Genomic DNA, 25570 nt, shown 5'->3' on the forward strand with positions numbered 1-25570 from the left:
AAAATGTGGATCCTCAACATTTAATCTGACACTGTTTATCTCAGGAAACATTATTAGTTCTTGGCAAAGCAACATCATCTGAAGAGCTTAAAGTGCCCAAATGGGTCCATGTTAAAATGAAGAACATTATATTTCACTTTTAATTCCACTCTATTCAAATCCTGATGAAGTATCATCATCCGGCGAGGATACTATTATCAGCTTTCACTTTATTTGCACGGTCCATGCAGACATCCTCACCTCCTCCACTAGCTGCTGGTTAATTACATTTGCACATCAATTATTGATAATTTGTTACAGCTGCTAATGTAACACACACACGAACACGCCTGTATGTCACCTTTGGGAGCCATTAAATATTCTGCTATAATTCACCTGCAGGCCTCCCTCAAGGTCACAGTGTCATTCAGTGTGTTGGAGAGTTTGCGTGCCAGACTTTCTGCACGCAACACTCTGCATAAGACATGAGAAATAAATATGAAGCAGAAAGCAACACAAAGACAGACATTAAACACTTTTAACTTATTTTAATTGGTTATCCACTATTATGGTTCGCCTCGTTATCTGGAAAACACATATTCAGGCTTACATTCACACTTCTCATTGCATTTCACAAAAGATGAGACATAAATATATTTACATCGACAGTTAACAGCTGGGTTGAGCTTGGATCCAGTGCCTCAAAACAGAGATGCACTCAATTCACTCTCAACTCAAAAAGTTTCAAGCATAATGGAGATTTACAGCTTTTAAACAGACGTACAACATGTATGAAGAACTTCTTGCATTAGTTAAATATCTACTTTCTTTCTGGCTTGAATGTGTTGAGGTGTTTGTGGCCGATGGCTGGCGTGAGAGCGCTACACTTGTAAGTGTGTCATCTGGTTTTGGGAGCGGGTCTGGGTGGCCGGGTGTGCTGGTTTGGTCCGATGTATTTCAGCGGAGTACACTTTGGCTTCTCAATCACTTCGAGACCAAAATAAGGCTGCAGGGCTCGGGGGACACGTACTGATCCTTCCTGCAGAGATGAAGAGAAAAGAAGAAACAACAATCAAATTTGTATTATTGATATCATTCTGATGTCAAAAACATTGAAAATGTCTTAAATAAATCTAAATAAAATGGAATTGTTTTGGTTTCCTCCAGGCAGATTGATGTATGTCTGTAAGGAGAAATTTAATAATTGTAGTTTTGGAAATAAAAGACATACTAATGCAACATATATTTTTATTTCTGTGGTTCTAATGAAATACTTTATAATTTGTATAACTGACCACAGTCACAAGAGGGAGCCACTTCAACACCAAACATTACACACAGGGGCATGCAAAGTAATCCAGATGTATTATTGTGGAAGATGAACAAAGCGATACTTTGTTGGAAGAGACAAAAAGAAAATATGAAACCCCACATTTACTGTTCAGAAGAAGATTCACATTTTTCACATTTTCTTTCAAAGGGTGTCTTTGAAAGAAAAGAAAAAAGTTCTGTGTTTTAGTCGTTAACATGTTTTTTAAACTGTCTGCAGATTGATATTTTTTTCTCCGCCAGGTGTAAGTTTGCAGGAGATTATGTGTTTGGTCATGTGTTTTTGTGTGTCCATGTGTGTATCTGGCAGCTAATCTCACATACTACTGGACCCATCAGTCTAATATTTTTTGTGCACATTTATGACTGTATGCTCAAGGACCTCTTATGGTTGCAGTGATTCACGATTGTTGAAAAACCTATTTTATAACACGTTTTACACCACCGCTGACTGCTGACTCCTCACTCCTCGTAACCAGCTGGTACGAGGAGTGAGGAGCAAGTGATCAACAACTGCAGCAAAAGGCATTTCTCTGCAATCAGCTTGGGTAAAAACAAGTCTGTTGCAGGCCACATTTTGGCCTTTGTCGTGGTTCAAAAACTGACATCCATAGAAATGTTTGGTCTCATCTTGAACTGCAGCATCTGCAGATTCATTCCATACCTAATATGTTATGATCCACTAAAGTTAAGCATGATGTGAGATGAATAAATCCCCATCTGAGATTTTGATGTATTTTCTAGGACCTTTCCATGACTGGAGATCTGAATTAAAGAATTCTAGGTTTTTGGGAACCCTCATGCGTGATTTACGTTGGTGTCTTACTTTTGTCTGGTGAGTCTCCAGGATAGCGATAATCGTTCGAGGGATGGCACACGCTGTAGCGTTCACCTAAAGAAAAAAAAATACACACACACACACATCACATATATTGCAGTAAGCTAAAGCAGCAGGAATGTGCACCAGAGCTGTCTTGTCTGCAGTCTTACTGTGTGGGCGTACTGCAGGCTGCCATCCTCTCTCTCATACAGGATGTTGAGGCGTCTGCTCTGGTAGTCTGTACAGTTGGACCCACTGGAAATCTGATGTATAGAGAGATGAACTGCGGTCAGAATCAACAGCAAAATACAACTGGCCCAATGAAGACTGATGGGTACAGCAACAGGAATAGTTCAGTTGGAAAAAAAGAGTTTTTATATTTTTACTTAATTACACAGGAAGGACGCCCTGCAAATCCATCTCCATTAAAATGTGGAAGGTGTTAAAAAATGAAAGAGATAGAACCGATGGGCCTCCCAAAAAATTTCAATTTTTTCGCCTGTTTGTGCAGCATTTTGTAATCAAATAGTGTCCAAACGTTCAACATTTACATCTTTTTTACATAATATTGCACATAAAAATTGGACTTTTGAACCAAACAGGGCAACTGTTTGGTTACAACTCATTTAAGTTATTATACATGTGCTGTATGGAACATTTAAATAAACATTTCTGTCTTCTTGTTGCAAATGTTGATTTCAACTTTAGAGTTTTGGAGGAAGGATGAGACGAGACTATTGCTCGTATGTTTGGACATCCAACAGTTTTGACTGACAAAGGAAGTGTGTCACTAATGAGACTAAAGGCAGGTTGAGGTTGAGTTATTTGGCATATATCTGACATATAAAATGGAAATAAGATAAGTAATTAAGCAGGTGAGCAGGTTAAGACCAGATAACAGTGATATGATGGGGCTGACCTCTCCATAGCTGTTCCTCCCAGGCATCCAGGCTTCAATGTCATACTTCCTGTACGCTGGAGGACCCAATTCCTGAGTTGGCATGTCCAGCACTCTAAAGAAAAATACACACAAATGCAGCAATCCATAACTGGTGCATTTATTCTAAATATTATTTAAAAATGAACATGTGTATATGAAAGAATATGGCCAGATTGTGATGTGTGTCTGCACTGACCTGTAGTGTAGCTCCAGTGCAGAAAACATCTCTTTTTGCAAAGAGACAAACTCCTCCAGCAGCTGAGAGCTTTCCTCTCCTGTCTCATCTGCTGTCACTCCAAACATCTCTACCTGGACATTTATACACACACAGTTATTCAAAGCTCATTAGGATATTTATTGAGTTGGTACTTGCTTATAAACTTTCCAGAATGAAAATGAAAATTGAAAATTTCCACTTGGTAGCAGTTAATTAAGAGCTGGTAGCACACATCTGCAAATCTTAAAGCCCTGTATGTGTCATTTATAAAAATCTAATCTACTTGAGAAAGTGGACAGAGTGTGGTTTGCATTCAGGTGAATACTGCTGTGTCTCTAACTTTAGACCTTGTTGAAGTGATGAACTCTGTAGAGGCCCCAGGTCTCTCTGCCGGTGTCTGTCTCTGCTCTGTAGCAGGTGCTGCTGCACACCGTCCTGCAGCGGGAAAACGACAGATCACGTCAGATGTAATTACTCCAATTTAACACTCAATCTGTAGCAAACCAGGAGAGAAGGGTGCTGCTAACCTGACAGGCAGGTCCTTCCAGTTTACTGCATGATCCATGAAATAACCTGGAGAGAAGAGACGTTACATAATTATTTACTGCACATGTAAAATACATTCTTCCGGTTCTTATCTCCGAGTAACATTCAAAGCTGTTGTGAAACATCTAATCAAAACATGATTGTTTAAACATCTCATTAAACTGGTTCTTAATACTAATCAAACATCACCTAATCACATCTAATAACTGGTCTCACTTAAAGCGCCTGTTCTACCTCCTACATGTTGCCTACAAGTTGCATTTTGCATTGTAAAATGATTGAAATGTGACTGAAAGTAAAGAAACGTTTGATGTGAATTCAGGATGGTTGGATTCAAGATTTATGATAAATTATACAAATTTAGAATTCAGGTTTGCCAACAACAATCCTGACACAAAATTAATATATAACAATTCTGAAGGTGTCAAGTATGAAAGTTCATTACAGAATTACAGAACAGTAATCCAGCTGATCAGTAAAATCTGGGAGGTTTGTGGTGAACCTGATCGCAACTATGGGCTTAAAAAAGCATCAGAACCAATTAATAACACAGATTAAGATTGACAACATGTACTTGTCAGCTACTACACGCTCTACAGCTGCAGCTGTATAAAATATACAGTACAGTATGTAGTGTCTGTTAGTTCAGTATTCATTCTTGTGTCATTTATCAGGATGCACTGTGATTAACATCTCTGAACCTATTCAATGAAACATGAAAGCCATTAAGATCAGCACCTGTTCTGTACAGTCACTGGTACTGACAAACAATCCTACTGGTCATTTAGTACTACAAAGAAATGGAGACATGTTGAAACAATGTGGTGAAGAATTGGGTTTCACCTGCTACTCCCACCTCTCCGGTCCCTGCCAGGTTGAGGTCTGGGAAACGAGCCGGGTCCAGTGAATAGACCTGAGAGCGATGGGCGTTGGGTTGCATACCACAACCCTCCTGGAGGTGGAAGAGAAATAGAATGACAATGAAGGGAGGAGAGGTGAAGGACAGCGGGACATTGTGTGGTTCAAAGATGCTTTGGAAAAGTTTGGGAAATTTGTTTTCCTGCCAAGAGCTAGATAAGACAATTTATACCACTGCCATGTCTGTACAATAAATATGAAGCTACAGTCAGAACCCGGCTAACTAAACTCCCAACCAAGAAATAGCAGCACATAACCCCCCTAAAATGGTGAATTGTCTGTTTTAAACTAAACAAATGACACATAACTTGTTAATTAGTGAGTTTTAGAATTGCTGTTTGGTGGATTTTGATAACTTTGGGTAGAGCCAAGCTAGTTGTTTCCCCATGTTTAAAGTCTTTGAGCTAACCTAGGTTAGCCATCTGCAGCTTTATATTTACCGTACAGACATTATAATGATATCAGTCTTCTCACCTAACCATGAAAGCGAATGAGCGCATTTCCCAAAAGGTTGAACTTTTCCTTTAACCTATTAACTCTTGAATGTTTTGCACCATAACTACAGAATATCAACAGAAATCTCAATAGTACTTTGTGAATGTTGCAAAATACTTTGATATTTAATTTATGAGCAATAAAATCCGTTTTTTTGATATAAGGTTCTGTATCTTCCATTAAATCACGTTCTGTTATCATGACAACCACTAATGCAAAGTCAGATATGTTCCAAACAAATGGCACAGAGTCACTGTGGAATAAACTCACAAACACTGCCCCCTTCAGGATGTCAGGTACAACCATGGGAATGAAGCCCTGCAAGAGTCAAAAGGAAAACACAGGCTTAGCTCTCCAACAAAATTATACCACACATTCATTTTATTTACAGCCAATATTTCACAGGCTTACCCGACGCTGCAGTGTGTCGAGGGCGAAGTTTTGGAGTGCAATCTGAAGTCTGGCCCCTGCTCCCCTCAGATAGTAGGACCTGTGGCCTGAGACATGAGCTAGATGCCTGTGGGAGAGGACAGAGGAACAAAATATAATGATACCCATTCATATCAATGAGGGCAGGCTAAATATTGGACAATATATTGAATATTATGGTATTACCATATTCATACAAAACTGCATAAAACTTTTTCTAAGGTCTTCATATTTTTGCTCTCAACCTGCATTGGAATAAACTGAAATACTAACATCTTCTCGTCTTCTGTTTTCATATGAGCACAATGTTCAAGGAATAGTGCACAGACAGTTCAGAAAGTGGAATGTCAAGTGGAAAAACCAGAGTCATCCTCACCTCTGCCTGATGAGACCCAACTCCTCCCCCAGTTCTACATGGCCTCTGGGCTTGAAGTCAAACTCTACAGCAAAGACAGAACACATTTTCAGATCATTGTTAAACTCATGAGGATAAAGCATGTCTATTCAAAGTCAATTCCTCCAGAGTTCAGATCAATAACGGTATAGATCACATCAATCACCTGGTTTCTGTCCAACCAGCTCCACCACCCTCGCCTGGCTCTCATCTCCAACTGGCTGAAAAAGGGAAAAGGGGAAATTTTAGGAAGTTTCAAATGTAGTAAATGTCTCCCCAGATACTCCAGTGTGTGTGTGTGTTTATACTCACCACATCAGGGTGTGTGGTGTTGGGAAGTCGGAGCGCTCGTCCGTAGTGTTCCTGATCCAGCTCAGTCTCTTTGTCGTAGAGCTGATTCAGTCTGTTGCGGATGTCTCGACCCTTCTGCAGAGCCTGCTTGTACTCTGGAAGCTGCATGATGAACAACAAGCATTCAGAACTGGGCCCAAATTAAGTTTACTAGTGCAATGCTGCCAAGATTGATGATTGAATCAACTAAGTAATAAAAGATGATGTGGCAAAGTTTAACTTACATTGGCGAGGGCTTTCTTGTCATTCTTGGTCTGTGAGGAAAACATTATGTCAAATGTTTGGATCATCTTTATACTCTTACAACATATGACCCACATGTGAGTCAAGAGTCATATAAGGTGAGTGAGTAATAGAGTGAAAAGTCTTTAGAGATATTATTTTAGTTTAGTTTTTTGCATCTATAAGTTCTGTAATACTCAAAACAATCAACACAAATAACTATAAAAGGTTTGACTAATCATATTATGGAAAACTGGTCATAGTGACCAGTGCAGTAATGACCTTTAACCTTTACTGACCACGAGTGCTTTGACTGTTTCACTGATGTGTTTCTTCTGCATCTCCAGCTCAGAGATTTCTGTCCTCACAGCCTGGAGCTGCTGCCACACACACACCTGAAATGTGCAGGAAAAAAACACACACAATCAATATATCAGTTGAAAAGCTGGTAAAACAGCGGGTGCGAAACTGAAAAAGTAATTCAATTTAAACTCTTAACTTTCAGTGTTCTCCTTTGTGACAATGTTAGCTTTGCTGTCTTTATTTAGCTGTATGTTAACTGTTCACAATGTAAATCCTGGTACGTTTTGTTTAAATTTATTGAGTATACTGCTGCGTATAATGATAGCTTTCAACAACCAGAGTCAAATTTCTCGTGTCTGTTTCAACTTACTGGACCAATAAAGTTGAGTTTGATTCGATATATTCTTAATCTTACAATGTTTCTTTGAAGAAAAATTGTGCTTAGAGTAAATATTCTCGCTTAAGTTACCATTTTTTACGGCTTTATAACATCAATTTGACAAATGTAAAATGTCTTGTCCATATTTACCATGTCTGTTAGCAGGAAATAGTTTGATGTGATCTGGACACAATTTAAAGATCCCCACCAGACATGTTTTAATACAGTATACAAAAACTCTGAATAAAAAAAATGAATAATAATTTGTATCTAATATGGTTTTTCCACAAAAAAGGTGACATAGTTAGTAGTTAAAATTACATCTACTACATCTCCCTCATATACAGAATCTATGAATATGCAAATATCATTGTTGTTACAACTGATTCAAAACTCTGCTGCCTGACTGCTGACCAGGACCAGAGGAGAACACGTGACACCTGCTTTAAAGTCCTTATACTGATGGCCTCAGTTTCTGTATTCATTTTAAAATTCTTTTACTTGTTTTTAAAGTACTTCATGGTCTTGCACCAGCCTACTTTTCTGACATGCTTGCAATTTATGAACCAGTACGACCCCTCAGGTCCTCTGGTCTTTTAGTTGCTCCAAAGTGTAGGAGTAAAACTTTTGGTGAGGCAGCTTTTAGTTTTTATGCTGTGAGCTGCTGGAACAGTCTGGCTGAGGATCTGAGAGCAGCTTGAAGTGATGATATCTTTCAACCGACCTCTTCAGCCAGGCTTTAGATATCTGTTAACTGTCAAACACTTTGAATTGCGCCAACCCGCATGAAAGGTGCTATAAAAATTAAGTTTGTTTGATTGATTAAGTATGTCCACTGAAGGCTTGAAGTTCCCCATCACACTTGTGTAAGTTGCATACTGGCAATGGTGGAAGGTAACTAAGTGCATCTACACAAGTACTGTACTTATATTAAGTGCAATTCTGAGGTACTTGTACTTTACTTGAGTATTTCCATTTCATGCTACTTTATACTTCCACTGCACTATATTTAAGTGGGAAATATTGTGTTGAAAATTGAAAAAAGTGTTTTAATGAGTGTCTAATGTGGTCTGGATGGGGGGGAAAGCAGTAAAATCACCCTTTTTTCAGTTTTCCCAAATAGAATAAAGATTTCGAAAATCTGAAACTATGTTTTAATGACTCTCTGAAGTCTCCTTGTTAATCTAGCCCAGATTTGACAAGTCTAAGTATAGTGCTTTTGATCTGGAAGAAGAAAAACAAAACAAAAAAACAGTGAAATCACCCTTTTTTTCTGTTTTTATATGCAAAATAAAGGTTTTGCAAATCTGTAAGTGGGTTTAAACAGCCTTAAGGCTTCTGCTACGATGTCTAACACTCTTTCATAAGTGTTAACTCATAGGCCAAGATTTTTTCTTTTTCATTTCAGTTCTTTTAACAATATAATAATACAAATAATCACTAACAATTTAATTTCAACAAGCACATAAGTAAATGAAGAGACAAACAAATAAAAAAACAACACAAACGTTTTAGTTAAGGTGTGCTCTAACACTGACGTCATGACCTGTGATTGATGTATAAGTGAGCTTGTGCAAATCAAGATATTCTATTTCCGGTTCAAGCAACACCGATGATGAGTACGTACCGATGCGTACGAGTATTCCTCAATGAATTATGTGTAATTAAACCGGTTTCCCCACCTTTATGATGCCAGCGCCAACAGTGTGAGTGCTGTCAATACAGAGAAATATTATTATGTATGTTCCCCTTAACTTTACCCTTAACTTTTCCCTTAACCCCGAATAGGAAGCTAACTTCAGCGTCTTCTGTGTGTGCAGGTTGCTCTAGCATTAATGGGAGACAGTTCCATTTGATGTACGTGGGCTATAAATTATTTTAGAAAGACTTCTGAACACTCACAATGTTCCTGACATCCTCCCCCCGCAGGTCTCCCTTCCTGCTCTCCACATTAGCGATGACCGAGTCAGTGTGCTCGCACACTGCTGTCATGTCCAGCTCTGGTTTGTCACTGTAGCCTTCACGGACATGCTCGTACAAACTGCTGTGGGCTTTGTGAGAGAAGCGGTGCGGGATAACTACGCTGCTCCTCTGCCTTGAATAATGTCTAGCGACCGGCTTCAGCACAGTCAGTGCAGCGCGTCCAACTCTAGCTGCCATGCTGAAGGCAGTCGCCATGTTTGTCTTGTGTCTGATGTTACATTCACGGAGCGTGGGAATAATTGAACTCTATGTAGGGCTTATGGTCACCCTTTGTGCATGCACTTCGAAATATTTGCACATGAATCCGTGTTTCGATAATATATCACCTAAATTAAGTGATATTATGACATTGATGGAATTCACAGTTCTTTTTTTACAGCCGTCTTCAAGGAACCAGGGAGCATTATTTATGTTTCTACACGGTCGTATCTACCTAAAATGCAGCATGAATGCGGAAATGAGTAAAATAAAGCATTACCAATCTGCTGTTTGTTTTTAGTTTAAACACATAGTAGCGGCTTAAAACGCATAATTTCAAAGAGGGTGAGCGGGGGAAGGTTTTAATTTTTCGAGTGGCAGAAAACGAGACTGCTCCAAAACAATCGTCACGAGCTAAAGGTCAGCCAATCAGATGGGCGGAAGTTTAACGTTGCGGTAATCCGGTTCAGACATGACAAGTGCGGCCGACTGAACCTGACCTCACTCCTGATTTTTCTGCCCTGCAGGCTCTGAAAACTACACTTTGCACCGTTTCCCCGCTGAGCCGGACGCGTGTGCTACATGCCACGGTGGACTGATGTGTGTTACGACCAGACGCTTTTGTGCAGGAGGAGATTTTTTCCCCTTTGTGAGCTAGTTTGGTCCGTCAGTCAGCGGGGATGTTGTGCGTGGGGGAGCTGGATGAGCAGCGAGTAGCCTGACGCGTCCTCTCACCGCAGGCCGGACGGAGTGTTTCAGCTGAGCCCGGAGGACCCAGACACTCAGATGGGAGCCAGGAAAGCCTCGGGAAGCTTGTGCTAATAAACGGGGTGCTTGGATACAGATAGCCTGCTCCAAACTGCCTCACCAATTCCTGCTGAAAGTGAGACCCGACCAGCCTTCACGGTGGAAACGAGAAGAAGAGCAAAGGTAGTGTCAGCTCCAAATGTAACATCTTACCGGTGAACTGCAACAACAGGATTTTGCTTTGTATGTGCCATTTATCATAACCAGTCTTTTATGAAGACATCCCTCTAGCAATGGATATGAAAGCATACTGTAACATACTGTAAATCTGTAGCAAATCATTTTCACTCTGCTTTAAATTAAGTTGCACAATACTCATAAGCTATGAGGAACTTCATCTCAAAAAGCAACAATTTTTCACAGAGATTGGTGTTATCTGGGTCATATCTGCACCAGGCCTCTGTCTATAACACACAGGCCTGTGTCTGTGTTGCAGATAAGGCCTTTGCATGCATTAAGGTTAAAGTGTTAAACCCGTTTGCTCACTTTGTATGCATAATGCATGTGTGTAATTCTGTGTGTGTGTGTGTGTGTGTGTGTGTGTGTGTGTATGGGTACTGTACCTCAGATGAATGCTGTGCGGGGGGGCACAGTCACCTGGCGTCCCCAGCCGTGGCAGGATGGGGACGGGGGAGGAGGGGAGCCTCTGTCAGACAGCGACTCGGAGGAGGAGGACTTCCCCGATGACAGCACCACACCGTTGGGAGACTACATCACACATGGTGAGACAGAAAGAAAGAGGCTAAAGAGTGGGGGGATTGTCCCCTCAAGGACAGTAATTAGTCCCTTTTACTCATTTCCTGTTTTCCCCCTCCTGTCACCTGTGCTCTATACCTTCCCCTTCTGCTCTAATTTGTCCCCTCTTCCGTCCTCACTCTCTTCTGTGTTTCTCTTGTGTGTTTTAAGGATTGAAGCAGCTCCTGGATGCTCAGCAGCTGTGTGATGTTACTCTGCTTGTTGAGGGGAAAAAGTTCATGTGTCACAGGTATGCCTGCCTTATCTTACAGAGCAGTGTGGTGATGGACTCACTTTACTTACGTGCACTACTGATGGGTGGGATACTACTGAGGGGAGCATGTCAGCCAGGGCTGCAGCTAACAAATATTTTTGCACTGTTAGTTATTTAGAGATGCTTTTGTGATAATCAGTTATGTCCTCTATCAAATGTACAAATAATGACATGCCAATTGCAAGTTGGCAGAGCTGTCATGTCTCAGAAGGATGCTATGTCTTATCACCAGTCAGTTTAATATTTCAGTATCAAGTATTTAGTATTATTACTTGATAAGTGGTTATCAGAGTTGCAAGTATGGGTGAGACTGTCAGACTTTTGAAGACAGGGAAATGTTTCTTGCAGTGAAAATTCTTCCCGTGAAAGTCACTTGTAGCTTTTGTTTGACATCAAAGAGGTGAAATGACAAGGAGGGCCTGCCAGGTGCAGAGTTAAATTTTGGTTCGACAGTAAGTTACTTCTTGTGAATACATAGAGAAACTAACAGTATTGTGCAGAAATGTGAACTGACTTTCCGTCCACAGAAGCAGTTATCTTCTATACTCCTCATCCTCTCCCTCTTTAGAGTCCTCTTGGCAGCTGTGAGCCCGTACTTCCGGGCCATGTTCACCAGTCCTCTCGTGGAGTCTCGCCTCACTGAGATCCGACTGGAGGAAGTGACGCCGTCTGTCATGGAGACTGTCATTCAGTTTGTGTACACCGGTGAGGCGGGGCTCTCTCTGGACACAGCTGAGGATCTGTTTGTGGCCGCCAACCGGCTTCAGGTCATGCCCCTGCAAGACCTGTGCTCCAGGTAAATCTGCTGAGTGACAGATAATCATACAGTCTAATTTAGTTATGATATGATATGATATGATATTTGGCTTCAGTTAATATACACCAGTTCCTGTCGTTTGGATCTGGTCTCCTTTCTTCTCTCCTTTTTTCTCTATATCGCTCTTCTCTTCCTCTCCCCCTGCTGTTTTCCTCCACTCTTATCTCTCCAGGTTTCTATTTGAGCACCTCTCAGTGGATAACTGCCTGGGGATGTACTCTCTGGCTCGCTCTCACCACGATCAGCTGCTTCTGCGTGCCTCCCTGAGGCTGGTAGCTCAGCACTTCCCCCGGGTGGCCCGGCAGAAAGACTTCCTCCTGCTAGACCACGGCACCTTAGGCAGCCTGCTGAGCTCCGACCGCCTTGGGGTGGACTCTGAGGCGGAGGTCTACGATGCAGCACGCCGCTGGGCAGAGCACCAGCCCCTGGATCGCTACGCTCACATGCCAGCACTTCTTCACCACCTGCGGCCAGGACTGCTGTCACAGGAAGAGAGCCGAAGACTCAGCCAGGAGTTGGGCCCCGCTGCAGCTGGTGAGGGCCTTGGGGGGCCACTAAGACCACGGGAGGGCATGTTTGAGAAAAAAATAGTGTGTGTGGACCTGACACCTCGGGAAGATGAGAATTTAGCTGCAAGAGACTACACAGTGGACTGCTTTGATCCCCGGACAGGGAAGTGGGAGAAGTTAGCAGCGCTGGGTTCACTGGTGAGTCCTGGCTGCACGGCTGTGGGTGACAGGCTGTTTGTAGCTGGAGGGATTCTACGGACAGGCTCTGTGTCTGCAGCGGTGCATGAATATGATGCTGTATTGGACCGCTGGATAGAGCGGCCTTCGATGGTCCAGCCCCGGGCTATGCTAGGCCTCCTGGGCTGTGGAGAGTCACTCTATGCCTTGGGTGGCAGTAACCGCTCAGCCCTACTTGACTCCAGTGAGATCCTGGATCTGGCTACACTTCAGTGGGTTCCCGGGCCGCGGTTACCGCTCCCTCTGCGCGCTTTCGCCTGTGCAGCACTGCGTGGACGACTCTATCTTCTAGGTGGAACCACACTTGAACAGAACCGGGCTGTGGTTCACTCTGTGGTTCACTCAGGGGTGCTTATTTATCACACCTTGACAGACTGCTGGACACGTGTGGCACTTGACTCTGGCGCAACCTGCCTCGCTGGAGGTGTGGCGGTGCGAGGAGGAGTCTGTGCAATCGGGGGATACATGAGGGATACCACCAAGTTCCTGGATGGAAACTACACCAATCTGGAGACTTTAGACGCCACTGGGCGTGTGCTGTTTTTCAGAGAGGGCCGGGGGTCTGGAGTAGAGAGGGAGGTGACCGGCGGAGGAGTGATGGTCACTGCGGAGCAGCGAGGGGGTGCAGGTGGTGGAAGCGACCGAGCCCCAAGCCCTGTGGTTTTTCCTGGTCTGCCACGGCGGATTGCAGCTGGGGGGGTGGCCAGGTGGAAACGGAGGATTTATGTGTTGGGTGGGGAAAACGGCTCGCGGTTCTATGACAGTGTCTACTGTTGGAAGCCCGGCTGGCGGAGCTGGGTCCAGAGACGTGAGAAACTCCCTGGAGACACTGGAGGGGTGAGCCAGTTTGGGTGCACCACTCTAAAATTCCCCAAGAAACACATCCTGTCCAGACTGAGACTAGCCAAAGAAAACTGCAAGAAGGCCGCTGACTAGCTTGACAGGGAGACGAGTCGAGGCAGCCGTTCATGTGACACAGAGATGAGCTCCAGGCTGAGTTTGAATGAGCTCCTCCTTGACCTCAAGATATGTTGGTGTTGAGTTGAAGTCACAAGGAAAAGACCATTTTATACATTCTGAGAGCAACAATGGACTCAATGCAGACAGATCTTGTTAATTTTATTATAGTAGATCGTCAAATGTACAGGCAGAGAGCAGGTGGGGCCAGAAACAGGGTCAAAGTCAGGCAACACGCACCTGAATGTAACCTAATTTCTATATCTCAGAACAACAAAGTCCTTAAGTGAGAGAAAAGGGCCTTTTTAATTGTTTTCTCAAAGTGTAACATTATTTTCAGCTTTTTGCCAGTGTAATATTTTTTCATGGCTGTCAGGAAATCATTCCAAAGCAGCGGACTCTAGTTTAGTCAAAAAGATATGCACATTCTTACAGACTGCTATGTTCCACTTTCAAACAACTTTTATTAGAGACTGAAATGCAGATATTTGTGATGTAGGATAAATGGCTTGGGTTGTGTTCTTTACTTCTGAAATGTAGTAAGTCAGTTTTTAAAAATTTAAATGCATTTTCTGTTGCAAAGAGTGTGATAATTGTGATAATTATAAGTTTCATCTGTTTTTCACGTTAGATGTTTTTGAGAGTAAGCATGTCCTTGTTTCCTGCATAATGTAGGCCGTTGTTAGTGCAATTAAAGGCTATACCGATAACTTGACATGAGAGGAAACACAGCCCAGCAAACACATCATAACATCAACATATTTTTTTCACTGGGCCAAGAAATGTTTTTCTTGATGAATTTTTATTATAAAAGCAGTGCAGGGTTACATTTTCTGTTCTGTCTGTCTTTGTCATAATACTTGAAGCCCGTCATAGGAAAGACTGAGCAGTTTCTCATCCCAGGAAAAGTCAGTCCCTGTACTGATATCTCAGTTCATACTCTTATTTAAATGAAGGACATCAGTCTTGTGTTTTATGTGACAACTCGTACGTTTCAGTGGCTCACTCGTTCAATGTTCATCCTTCACATCAGGACAGTCTGATCTACCTGTCCCAAGATGCTCCTTGGTGATGGTGCAGGGACTAGATTGAACTATTGCAAGCCTTACCGGCCTCACTACACATACAGTCAAACCCTTCCTGTGGATCCAGAATGGCAGCTTATGTGTTTAACACGGGCCAGAAAGCATCTTTTAACCTGGTAGAAACTGTTCTTATGTTTGGTGTTTTGAATGCTCTTAAGGTGCTGTCTAGTCAAAGAAGTGGAACATAGCAGTGGAAGAAATGTGCAGATAGGGCTGGATGAAATGGAAAAAATGACATATGATAGTCAGATCACCTCCCAGTCATTCTGGGTGAAATCTTACAAAGGAACAGTGTTTTGTTAGTTTCCACAACAAAATGTATCTATTTATGGTATTTAAAAGATCCCACTGTAAAATTACAGTGATACATTCATAGGGGTGTCGTGCAGCCCAATGTGAGGATGACCTTCATTATCTTCGTGTCTGGACTGTCGCTCTAACCAGCAACCTTACAAAACCTTCAAGCCAGTTGTCTTTACTTGATTCAGCAGCTGTGTCAATTTTTTTTGTTTCAGTTGCTCCAGCCATAGGACTTTTTTGAATGTAGTTTGCACGGAGGTTATGAATTATCTGAACACATTAGCATTGCACCTTATTTATTAAAGTGTTTTTTTTGTTTTTTTTTAAAGGTTTTAGTTTTTTTGAAATGGTAACTTACTCTGACTGCAGTGCTCAGACATTATGTAGGATGGCAAGCTTAGACAGGCCTGTCGAATAGAATCTGATGTATTTAGATCTGAAAGATGCTGAGGTTGGTAAAGTAACTCAATTCCAAAATTCCAGCTTAATGAAAGGTAGAAAGCTTGCCCAGAAATGTAAGCACATTGTTTTGTTGCAAGCCGCTATGTTTTCTTTGCTCTGTTCTCTTGTTTTCCTTTTTATTTATTCAAATTGATCAAATCCAGATACTCCTGCTGGAGATACAAGCATATGAGAAATGCCACCAGCTGTGTCTGAAAATGGAAAACTTTTTACCAATGTCGTCATTACTTCATTGCCAAGATTGCAAATTATCAATCAGGGCCATAAAATATAAACTATGAACTTTTTGCCATTACAGGAATTGAAGACACTTAATGCTTCATGTCAGGAATATATACATTGCACCACTGCATGCCAGACATTAACTTTATTCCTAAATGTGACTTCATGATTAGTGAACAAGATTCACTATCAATTTAAAATCAGATATTAAGATGTATACAGGATGTGTTTCTGTAATTGCAAAATTAGATTTTTTCACCCCCAATTCTGACTGAGAGCAACAAAGCAGATTTATTTATTTTATTTTATTTATTTATGTTTACTGAAACAGTAAATCAATGTCAGTCAGAAAACTAACAGTTTAGACCCGTTACAAAGTATTAATTAATTTTCTCGCATAAACTAACCGTATCGCAGACCATTCATGAGCCAGGAGCACTGAAGCCAAATTCATGCATCTTCCTTAAGAAGAGTCAAGTTAATCTCAAAACTCAGCTTTCCACCGCTTCACTCTATATCATACAGGATCAACACACTGTCTCTCAACCAATAAAATCAATAGTACATTTCATCATTTTCAGTCAAACCATAGTCCCAAGTAGAACTTTCCAAAGTGTTACAATGAGTTAATCTCCCTCGAGGACAGAAGTGGAACTTCCCTAACTTTCCCAGCTAACAGCAGATGTTTAACACGTTAACTGACATTTGAACTGCTTTCATTTATTTGCTCTTCAAACTGACATTTCAGCTGTTTTCATCTCTTGCTCTTATCCAAAAGCGGTGAGTCAAGAGCAACTGGACCTGTTGTAGATTCTTGGAAGTTTCACCTCTCATCCAAAGGGCTTGTCATGTGACTTTAACAGCTGTCACATGATGGATAAGAGGACTAATGAACCACATGTGACCTCAACGACCTTGAAGGTGTAAACGACCCTACAGAGGTTAAATACCTGGGACATCCCACCCGTCAGTCATAACTGGAGAAGCTTTTTGGATGGGAAATGTCTTCAGGAAGTCCAGTTGCTCTCGACTTCACGACATCTGACAACACGTCAACTGCTTTCAATGGTTACACATCAATTTACATTTCAATTTTTCTTCAAAATCACGCTTCAACTGCTTTCAGTGGTTACACATCAACTTTCAGCGATTCAGCTTTTTTTTTAGCTTCTTTTAGTAGTTTTTTAGTATTTTGATTGCAACTTTAACTGTTGCAGTATTTCATCTGTTTTCAGTGTTTCAATGACAAAATTTCAGCAGTGAGCACATGTACATTTTCTTTAGAAATTTTAACCATTTCTAGTGGATGCATAAAATCAGTCAGTCAGTATTTTTTAAGTGTCTTCCATGATATCTTTTCATTTTCTTGTTCAGTGTACTCAGGCGGGCTTTGATATGTGAAGATGTAGTGGTGTATCGATACATAAAAACGTCACTTGTGCTTCTTTCTGCCTTTCAATCTGCCAGTGCCATTAGCAGATATAGCAGGGGTGACTCTGTGTTAGATGGGGGGGCTCTTTTTTTGCCCCCACTGGTGGCTCAGAGAAGGTCATTGGGGCAAGTCATTGATTTAAAAAGGACATGCTTATCTTTAACTCCTGGTGATAGAGTGTTACCCAGCAGTAGCAGAGTTATGGATTCATGCTCCATCTCTGTAGTGGTGCTGCCCTCCTGTACAGAGAAGCCTGAAGCCCTGTTCATGAAAAGTTAGAGGGCAGCTGGGATGTTTGGGCTCGTGACATTTGATATTCAAGGATTGATACCTGCTGAGTATGATGCAATCTGTACTGTGTGGATCACCAAAATGCATTTAAAGGATGAGAAGGAAAATAGTTAGTAAGGTTCCTGAAGTTTATTTCAGTAGGAAGTTCACTAGTTGAGCACACAATGAAGACAGTTTTTTGTCATTTTGGTTAAGAGGTGTGAGTTTAAGTTTGTGTTTATAGGAAATAAATATCACGCTGTCTGTGTTAAATACCACGACATGCTCTGAATTTCCCCCCTGAAATGTCAAATGAATTGAATTTCTTTTACTTTGTGTGCTTACAGCTTGTATGAAATGTGAAAAGTGACTGTGTACGCATGCACGTTTTCTATGCTGAGGCGTAAATCTGTTCAACACAAGCTCTTTGCACACATACTGTACACAGCCACATTCTGTATGTCCATTCAGAGAACTAAAGCTGCCCTCATTTGTACAATCTAATGAAATTTGTGAACTGAAAGGCAAATGGATGTTTTGATGAGATAAACGATTAAAGGACTATTTGCTTACATGTTTTTATTGGTGACTTTATTACAGCAGCACTACAATCAGTGATCACATTGGGAATCAAATGTCTACATTCCTGCATGTAAAATGGTGAAAAAGCAGTGAAACTACATGAGTGAAAGCATTCTGGTAGAAAACATTTCTCGTGGTTTGATGTTAATAATTACTCAAATTAATAAACTGCTGAATCTGCCCATTGTTGCTGCTGGCCAAAGTTCTCACTTGGACTGACCACTGCAGTCCTGCTGCCCATACATCAGTCAGCCAGAGATACAGTATTTGTTCTCTTGTAAGTATTCGGTTCTATTACTATATAAGTTTGGGTGTTTTTGCAGATGATAGTCGTTATTTTAAGGCTCTAATCTCCATTGGAAGCAAAGCTAGTGTATACAGTATACAGTTATTGAGTAGAACAATGGAGGAACTCTCATCAGACAAGGTGATCATCAACAACCCAGCAGACATCATTATCATTGTTGGATATTTCATCACGGTCATTGGTGTCGGCATTTGGGTGAGTGCACCTGTGTTAGTCTGTGTGTGTAATTGAGTGTAATAATCAGTAGGTTTTGATAACTAATTAAAATATAAACAGTATATCACCATAAGACATGTATGTCATATTCTTGTATGTATAAGCAGGAACAAATAACATTGCATTTGTGATAATATCAGATTTTTCCTCATTGTGTTTCAGTCCATGTTTCGAACCAATCGTGGGACAGTTGGAGGATATTTCCTGGCAGGGCGGACCATGACCTGGTGGCCGGTGAGTTCAATGTAAAGTTACACTGACAAACATATAGGCTGATATTACCTTATTAGTATCAGCATATGTGTATAATATAATAGGAAGTTGCTAATTTAGAGTGTTGCCGTTACATTGTCCACCAGAGGGTGCTGACAAGTTTATTTTTCAACTAAATCTCACTCAGTATGCTACATATCTTTAAAAAATAAAAAAATCCCCACTCAGGAGGCCTACTATGACCCCAGCATGCCTCCCGTCACAAAAGGCCTCGTCCTCCACTGCAAGCCAATCACTGAACGCATTCACAAAGCCTTCAGAGACCAGAACAAGTATAAGGAAATCTTATCTTAATTAAAACTGCTTATTGAAGTTTTTAGATTTTGTAAACTCTCAAATATCAATATCTGTATCTGCTTCAGAAATCCAGTATAGGCCAGGCTCTAGTTCAGTAAAATCAGTCTGCTTGAACTTTGAGATGACAGGATTATCTTTAGGTTCAATTCTTCCTGTGATGGAAGAAAGGATGTAGACCTAAAGTCATCTCCTTTTGGATCTTCTTAAGTAAAAAAGAAAAGAGACAATACATAGCTCAATTTTGAAGATTTTGTGGGGTTCACTATGCACTCATTTCTCAGTTTTGTGCATTTCTGTTACCCACATATGTGATTTTTCTTCTGTGCTATTTTGTGTTCTTTTTTTATTCAGGTTGGTGCATCTTTGTTTGCCAGCAACATTGGTAGTGGTCATTTTGTCGGCTTGGCAGGCACTGGAGCAGCCAGCGGCATCGCTGTGGGAGGGTTTGAATGGAATGTAAGTCACACTGTATACTTCCATCCTGTTGAACTCTGCAGTTTAGTTACACATTAATCACCACCTTGAAACATCAAATCAATACATAAATGACCTTCATAACAAGGAGATACTGAATCTAATTTATGGTGCCACAAATTAAATGTCATTGAGAGTGAACTACAGTAGGAGAAGGAATAGTCTAACATGTCATATGTTGTATGTTGTGTCAGGCTCTGTTCATTGTGCTGCTGCTCGGCTGGCTGTTTGTACCCGTCTACCTCACAGCTGGGGTAAGTAGCTCAGGCTGTATGATAATTTCAGTTCACATTCACTGATTTCCTATATTAATATACAGTGTGCTGTGTTAGGTGATCACGATGCCCCAGTACCTAAAGAAGAGGTTTGGAGGGACCAGAATCAGCCTCTACCTCTCTGTTATCTCCTTGTTCCTCTACATTTTCACCAAGATATCAGTGAGCCATAACGTCTGAGAAAACACAATCAGAGGAATATACTGTTTGTATTTCTTTTCCTCATTGCTGATTACTCTGTCCATCTCTCCAGGTGGACATGTTTTCAGGAGCCGTGTTTATCCAGCAGGCATTAGGGTGGAACATCTATGTGGCCGTCATCGCCCTCCTGTTAATCACAGCCTTGTACACTGTTACAGGTATGTGAGTGAATGTGTGTTTATGTATTGAACCTGGTCCATGAAGTTATTTTTCTTAAAGGGCAGTCCACCAATTTTACACGTGGAGTACAACCCTGAAAATAATCAGTTTACTTTACTGTACGTACAGAAACTGATTATTTTCAGCTTGCAAAAATAGTTGTATAATGTCTCGTGTGGCTCTGAAGGTAGCACTGAAGTTGAGAAAATAACAATGATCATGTCATAGTGATGTCATCACGGTTACCTTGGCATGGGATTCACATTCCTGCGTCACAAACTGGAAATGTGTAGAGTTTGAAAGATGTGGACATTTAGGCACAGAGGGTTTAATGAAAATATGCTATTGGTTGCATTGTGGGAAATGTAGGATCCAGTGTTTATGTGGCTAAAAGTCTGGATATCTCAGCATCTGCTGCTTCAATTTTGATCATTCTTTTTTTTTTAGTCTGTCTCTTGCAAACCCCTCAACTTTATGGAAGTGCAATACCAAATCACTGGAGTACATTTCAAGATTTCTGTTGGTATGTGTATTTTAAGGTGTTTGTGTGCGTGTGTGTGTATCACCAGGTGGCCTAGCTGCTCTGATGTTCACTGACACAGTTCAGACCTTTGTCATCATTGCTGGAGCCTTTGTCCTAACCGGCTTTTGTAAGTCCAGACTGTATCATCATACTCATAAACCTTTTGTAGACACATGATATTAAATCTTCCAATAAATGCTGTATTTTAATTTTTTTTATCTTACAAAAAAACTGCACATTGTTCATGTTCTTGGCTTCTGTCAGTCTCTGCAGACCTGCGTCTATCAGGGAACAGGGAAGAGATTAACTAGGGTCACTAATCATTAATTTCACTGCAGCAGCATACAGTGTGCTGACACTGCAGAGTCAAAACTTCACTGTCCACCTTCAGCCGACAAAACAGCAACCCCCCCCCGACAACCTTATTGATTTTTTTCACAAAAGGTCAAAACACAGTATGTCAGTCTAATCCTGGTGTAGATTAAAGAAGGAAGCAGACCAGATAAAAGCGGGAGAGGAACCAGCGGAGGAGGAAGAACGGCAAATCCCTTTTGTGAATTGGTGATGCGTTAAAGAGATAGTGCTGACTCAGCAGCTGACTCATATCTCCAGTCAGGACTGTATTAGACAAGGGAACTCTGGACTGTGGAACTGGATGGGAAAAACAAATGCAGTACACTTTTACATTTAACAGTGATGTATTACACCTAAATGCAGAACAGGAATATCCATACCATAATGACTCTTGTAAGAATCATCATACGAAACACCCCATACTGCCACCTAAATTAAAGGGAGTTGAATTGAGTTCCATCAAAGCTATGCATGGAAAGATACAACTTGCCTTTTCTATGATTTGCTTGGACAGACCCTTTAAATGACCCACATCTCTCCCTTTTCCCTCTAGCTTTTGCTGAAGTAGGAGGCTACAGCGCTCTGCTGGAAAGATACAGCTCTGCCTTGCCACGTAACTTCTCCTCCCAGGATCCCCAGCGCTACAACATCTCCTCTCACTGCTACACCCCCAGACAGGACGCCTTCAGTCTGCTTAGGGACCCGACCACAGGGGACCTGCCCTGGCCTGGGGTGCTGCTTGGGATCGCTATAGTTGGAGGCTGGTACTGGTGCACGGATCAAGTGAGCATCCCACATTCTTTAACACTTGTCAGCTGAAGCGCTTGGGCTTTGTTTCAGGTTAACCAGCTACTTTCAGGCTGTAGCTGACTTCACTAGAGCTACTGCAAGTCACTACACTGTAATTTACTTAACCAGTAATGCATAATGTCCTGCACCGTAGACGTGAGAAAATGTGTTTCCATGTATGTGTCCTGTGTGTTTCTCTAGGTGATAGTCCAGCGGTGCCTTGCAGCTCGTAGTCTGACCCATGTGAAGGCCGGCTGCATCTTGTGTGGCTACCTCAAACTGCTGCCGATGTTCCTCATGGTGTTCCCCGGCATGATCAGCAGGGTCCTCTACCCAGGTCTGTGGCTCACACTGGTCCCTCTCATTCCCATTGAAGGGAAGTTGACAAAAACAGAAGAAACAATAGTTCTGCTGTAGATACATTCTGCTGAGGAAGTGTTGACTCAACTTAGCTGTCATGTATAAACCCAGAGGTTGTAATTTTGTTAAAAAATATCTTGTCAAGTGTCTGACTTGACTTTTGTCTTGAAATCTGTATATTTACAGTGTGTGTGTTTCTTTCACCTGTAGATGAGGTTGGCTGCGTGGTCCCTGAAGAGTGTAAGAGGGTGTGTGGGACTGAGGTGGGCTGCTCCAATATTGCTTACCCTAAACTGGTGGTTTCAATTATGCCGAACGGTAAGAACACAAAACAATGACTGACTCAAGACTGCGTCAACATTTCTGCTGAGAGATTTTATCTTACACCTCTCATCCCTTTCCACCGTCCCACTCACTCCAACCTTTTTTCCCCATATCCCACCTCCGTCCCACCTTCCTCGCTGCCGTCTGTCTGCGCAGGTTTGCGAGGTCTGATGCTGGCTGTGATGCTGGCTGCACTCATGTCCTCTTTGGCCTCCATCTTTAACAGCAGCAGCACCCTCTTCACCATGGACATCTGGACTCGTATCAGACCGCAGGCCACTGAGAGTGAGCTCATTATCGTAGGCAGGTAAAGAGGCGCTGTTGCAGTAAACAAATGGTACATTAGACTTCTAAGCATTTCAAATTGTTGCAGTTCTCTAACTTTCTTTCTCTTATACTACCCTATTACATGTTATTATGTTATTGGACTGATGTAGCTACAGTGTGAACGCAGGCTAAATCAACAGCATCTGTTGGGGCTTAAAGTGACGGCTTCTGACTGCTCCCTAATACGTGTTGAAATCTTTTTTTCATGAAGCAATGATGTTGCTCCATGCATAGACAACGGCATTAACGCAGCTTGGGTTTAGGGTTTGAGTCTCTTTTTGAAGGCCTTTTTTTTTTTAAACCTTTTGCATAGAACTTGCAAAATTGCTGCAGCAGATATTTTGTACCATTAAATATCTCAAAATGTGAGCATTTAATAACAAACTAATTTCTACTCTAGACTAGAGCTGCAATGATTAGTTAATTAATCGATTAGTCAGTTAATCTGTGACTATTTTTAATATTTGATTAATCATTTCAGTCATTTTTCAAGAAAAAATGCCAAACATTCTGTTGTTCCAGTTTCTCAGATATGAGGATTTGCTGATTTTCTCTGTTCAAATCATTGTAAACTGAATATTTTTGGGGGAGATGTTGTTATTTGGACAAAACAAGCTATTTTGAGACCATCTTGGACTCTGAAAAATTGTCATTTTATTCACAATGTTTTGACATTTAGTAGACTAAATGATTGTTTATTTGAGAGACTAATGGACAGATTTGTTAGTTGCAGCTCTGTTCTAAACATCCCATAGGCCAACGAAAACTTATAGATGAAGTGTTTGCCACTTTGGACTCATCCCATATATTTCCTTTTCCTCTTCACATCCTTCTTCTCTCCTTCTCAGAGTTTGGGTGCTGTGCATTGTAGCCATCAGTATCTGCTGGATCCCAGTTGTCCAGGCAGCCCAGAGTGGTCAGCTGTTTGATTACATCCAGTCAATCTCAAGCTACCTGGCTCCCCCCATCGCCTCGGTCTTCCTACTGGCTGTGTTTGTCAAGCGGGTGAATGAGATGGTGAGATAGCATATGCATATTATTATTATCTTGTCACATTCATGCATTGGATATATGTGTGAAACACCAGGTGAAATCCTATCCATACCTTCAGGGTGCATTCTGGGGCCTGATAGGCGGCCTGGTGATGGGTCTGTGTCGGATGTTGCCAGAGTTCTGGTACGGTACTGGAAGCTGTATTTTCCCTTCTCACTGTCCTTTCTTGGTGTGCGGGGTCCACTATCTACACTTTGCAATCATACTCTTCTTCTGTACGTCAGTGCTGGTGCTGCTGGTCAGCTACTGCACCAAGCCCATAGAGGACCAACATGTAAGTTATTTTTTAGACAAAGACACAACACCCAATATATAAAGGTCTCTTATTCCTCAAGACTCCATGACATGAAAAAAGTGAAGAATCTGCTGCATTGACATTTACTAGGAAATTTCAGATGAAATCAGTTTCTTGTCTAATGAAGTTCTGAGCTCGGTCTCTTTCCTTTGCAGCTCCATCGTCTGGTGTTTAGCCTGCGTCATTCCAAAGAGGAGAGGCAGGATTTGGACTGGGAGCAAGAGGAGAGAGGGAGGAGAGCCCGGAGAGAGGCTGCTGAGAGGATGAGGGAGAACAACAGTAATGATGCCGGTAAGAAAGCCAGACAAATGGAACAAACATACATTAACAGAAAGTACTGACACATTTCTCTCCCTCTCAGTGGCTGAGGAAGAAAAGTCTGGTATCTGCCATCTGGTTGGCCGGCTCTGTGGCGGGGGCAGCTCCCAGGCCCTCGAGGAAGAAGCACCTGAGGCGTCAGAGCAGCTACCTGACATCAGCGAGAAGCCTGTGTGGAAGTACACTGTGGATGCCAATGCTCTCATCATGATGGCTGTAGCAGTTTTTATGTGGGGTTACTATGCTTAACAGTCTCACTTGAAAGTGGATTTGTTTAAACTTGAGTTGTAAAATGTGATTAGATTTAATCACTTTGTGTGATGGAAAAAATACACCAGTGCTGTCATCTGTTGGCAATGACTCATCACTACACTGCAAGTAATGTAGTTGTTTTCAGTCACAAAAGGTTCAAAATGAGCAATATTTCATACTACCAAGTCTCACTTTTTCTGCAGAGCACATCAGGTTGTGCTCAGTTGCAGCCAATTGTGCAGTTTTGAAGCGCATGTGTAATGCAGTGTGAGAATGTGGTTTTATCAAGTTACAATGCCATTACTGTATACTGTTACACATTGATTAAATCACAAGTCAATCTTTCCCTGCTTCCAGCACTGACATAGGTGTGAGAAGAAATTTGAATCTGAGATATCCATCCTGATAAATGTAAACTCAATAAAGCCTCACGTAGCCCGAAGATTTGTTTTTCTCAAAGTTTTTGGACTTCTTTTAAAACTTTGGCTCAAGAACTCAATGAAAAATTGAAAAGGACTTTACATAACTTACCTTCACTCACAATTCATCACTTTATCTAAAGAAAAGTAAAGAACAATGTA

General features: G+C 41.5%; 3 protein-coding genes across 4 annotated transcripts; 2 read left to right on the plus strand and 1 right to left on the minus strand.

Annotated features, from left to right (window-relative positions):
- Positions 1 to 512: 512 nt before the first annotated feature.
- Positions 513 to 9618, minus strand: sars2 (seryl-tRNA synthetase 2, mitochondrial). Its single transcript, XM_042414105.1, has 16 exons — positions 9225 to 9618; positions 6940 to 7035; positions 6643 to 6672; positions 6380 to 6520; positions 6234 to 6288; positions 6050 to 6113; positions 5656 to 5761; positions 5515 to 5562; positions 4675 to 4783; positions 3813 to 3858; positions 3633 to 3720; positions 3265 to 3377; positions 3048 to 3141; positions 2299 to 2391; positions 2135 to 2200; positions 513 to 1018 (listed from the first exon to the last, which is right to left on the minus strand). Exons 1-16 carry the CDS (start codon positions 9498 to 9500, stop codon positions 878 to 880), a joined length of 1566 nt encoding a protein of 521 aa, XP_042270039.1. The 5' UTR covers positions 9501 to 9618; the 3' UTR covers positions 513 to 877.
- Positions 9619 to 9670: 52 nt separating this feature from the next.
- On the plus strand, positions 9671 to 18184 carry si:dkey-260j18.2 (uncharacterized protein LOC325231 homolog). 2 transcript variants are annotated; one of them, XM_042414104.1, is made up of 6 exons: positions 9671 to 9923; positions 10031 to 10433; positions 10879 to 11032; positions 11217 to 11295; positions 11888 to 12115; positions 12309 to 18184. In XM_042414104.1, the coding sequence occupies exons 3-6, from the start codon at positions 10879 to 10881 to the stop codon at positions 13816 to 13818; spliced, it is 1971 nt and encodes a 656-aa protein (XP_042270038.1). In that variant the 5' UTR covers positions 9671 to 9923; positions 10031 to 10433; the 3' UTR covers positions 13819 to 18184. The 2 variants fall into 2 exon arrangements, with proteins under 2 accessions (XP_042270038.1, XP_042270037.1); XM_042414103.1 differs by having other exon boundaries at positions 9671 to 10433.
- A 257-nt stretch (positions 18185 to 18441) lies between these two features.
- On the plus strand, positions 18442 to 25423 carry slc5a2 (solute carrier family 5 member 2). The gene is made up of 15 exons (XM_042414028.1): positions 18442 to 18694; positions 18878 to 18949; positions 19637 to 19741; positions 19954 to 20013; positions 20092 to 20196; positions 20288 to 20393; positions 20964 to 21044; positions 21825 to 22054; positions 22262 to 22397; positions 22631 to 22738; positions 22901 to 23051; positions 23920 to 24088; positions 24183 to 24398; positions 24575 to 24710; positions 24781 to 25423. The coding sequence occupies exons 1-15, from the start codon at positions 18596 to 18598 to the stop codon at positions 24984 to 24986; spliced, it is 1980 nt and encodes a 659-aa protein (XP_042269962.1). The 5' UTR covers positions 18442 to 18595; the 3' UTR covers positions 24987 to 25423.
- The last annotated feature ends 147 nt before the right edge of the window (positions 25424 to 25570 follow it).

The sequence above is a fragment of the Thunnus maccoyii genome, chromosome 6 (genome assembly GCF_910596095.1).
Source record: "Thunnus maccoyii chromosome 6, fThuMac1.1, whole genome shotgun sequence".
Classification (NCBI taxonomy): domain Eukaryota; kingdom Metazoa; phylum Chordata; class Actinopteri; order Scombriformes; family Scombridae; genus Thunnus; species Thunnus maccoyii.

Excerpts from the sequence above, each read along its gene's own strand:
- sars2 (XM_042414105.1), bottom strand. The coding sequence starts at position 9,500 with ATGGCGACTGCCTTCAGCATGGCAGCTAGAGTTGGACGCGCTGCACTG. Across the intron at positions 6,114-6,233 it reads GCTGGTTGGACAGAAACCAG|AGTTTGACTTCAAGCCCAGA; the intron begins GTGATTGATGTG and ends TCTTTGCTGTAG. Across the intron at positions 3,378-3,632 it reads GAGTTCATCACTTCAACAAG|GTAGAGATGTTTGGAGTGAC; the intron begins GTCTAAAGTTAG and ends ATAAATGTCCAG.
- si:dkey-260j18.2 (XM_042414103.1), top strand. The coding sequence starts at position 10,879 with ATGAATGCTGTGCGGGGGGGCACAGTCACCTGGCGTCCCCAGCCGTGG. Across the intron at positions 11,296-11,887 it reads AAAAAGTTCATGTGTCACAG|AGTCCTCTTGGCAGCTGTGA; the intron begins GTATGCCTGCCT and ends CTCCCTCTTTAG. Across the intron at positions 12,116-12,308 it reads CTGCAAGACCTGTGCTCCAG|GTTTCTATTTGAGCACCTCT; the intron begins GTAAATCTGCTG and ends TTATCTCTCCAG.
- slc5a2 (XM_042414028.1), top strand. The coding sequence starts at position 18,596 with ATGGAGGAACTCTCATCAGACAAGGTGATCATCAACAACCCAGCAGAC. Across the intron at positions 18,695-18,877 it reads TCATTGGTGTCGGCATTTGG|TCCATGTTTCGAACCAATCG; the intron begins GTGAGTGCACCT and ends ATTGTGTTTCAG. Across the intron at positions 24,711-24,780 it reads GAACAACAGTAATGATGCCG|TGGCTGAGGAAGAAAAGTCT; the intron begins GTAAGAAAGCCA and ends TCTCCCTCTCAG.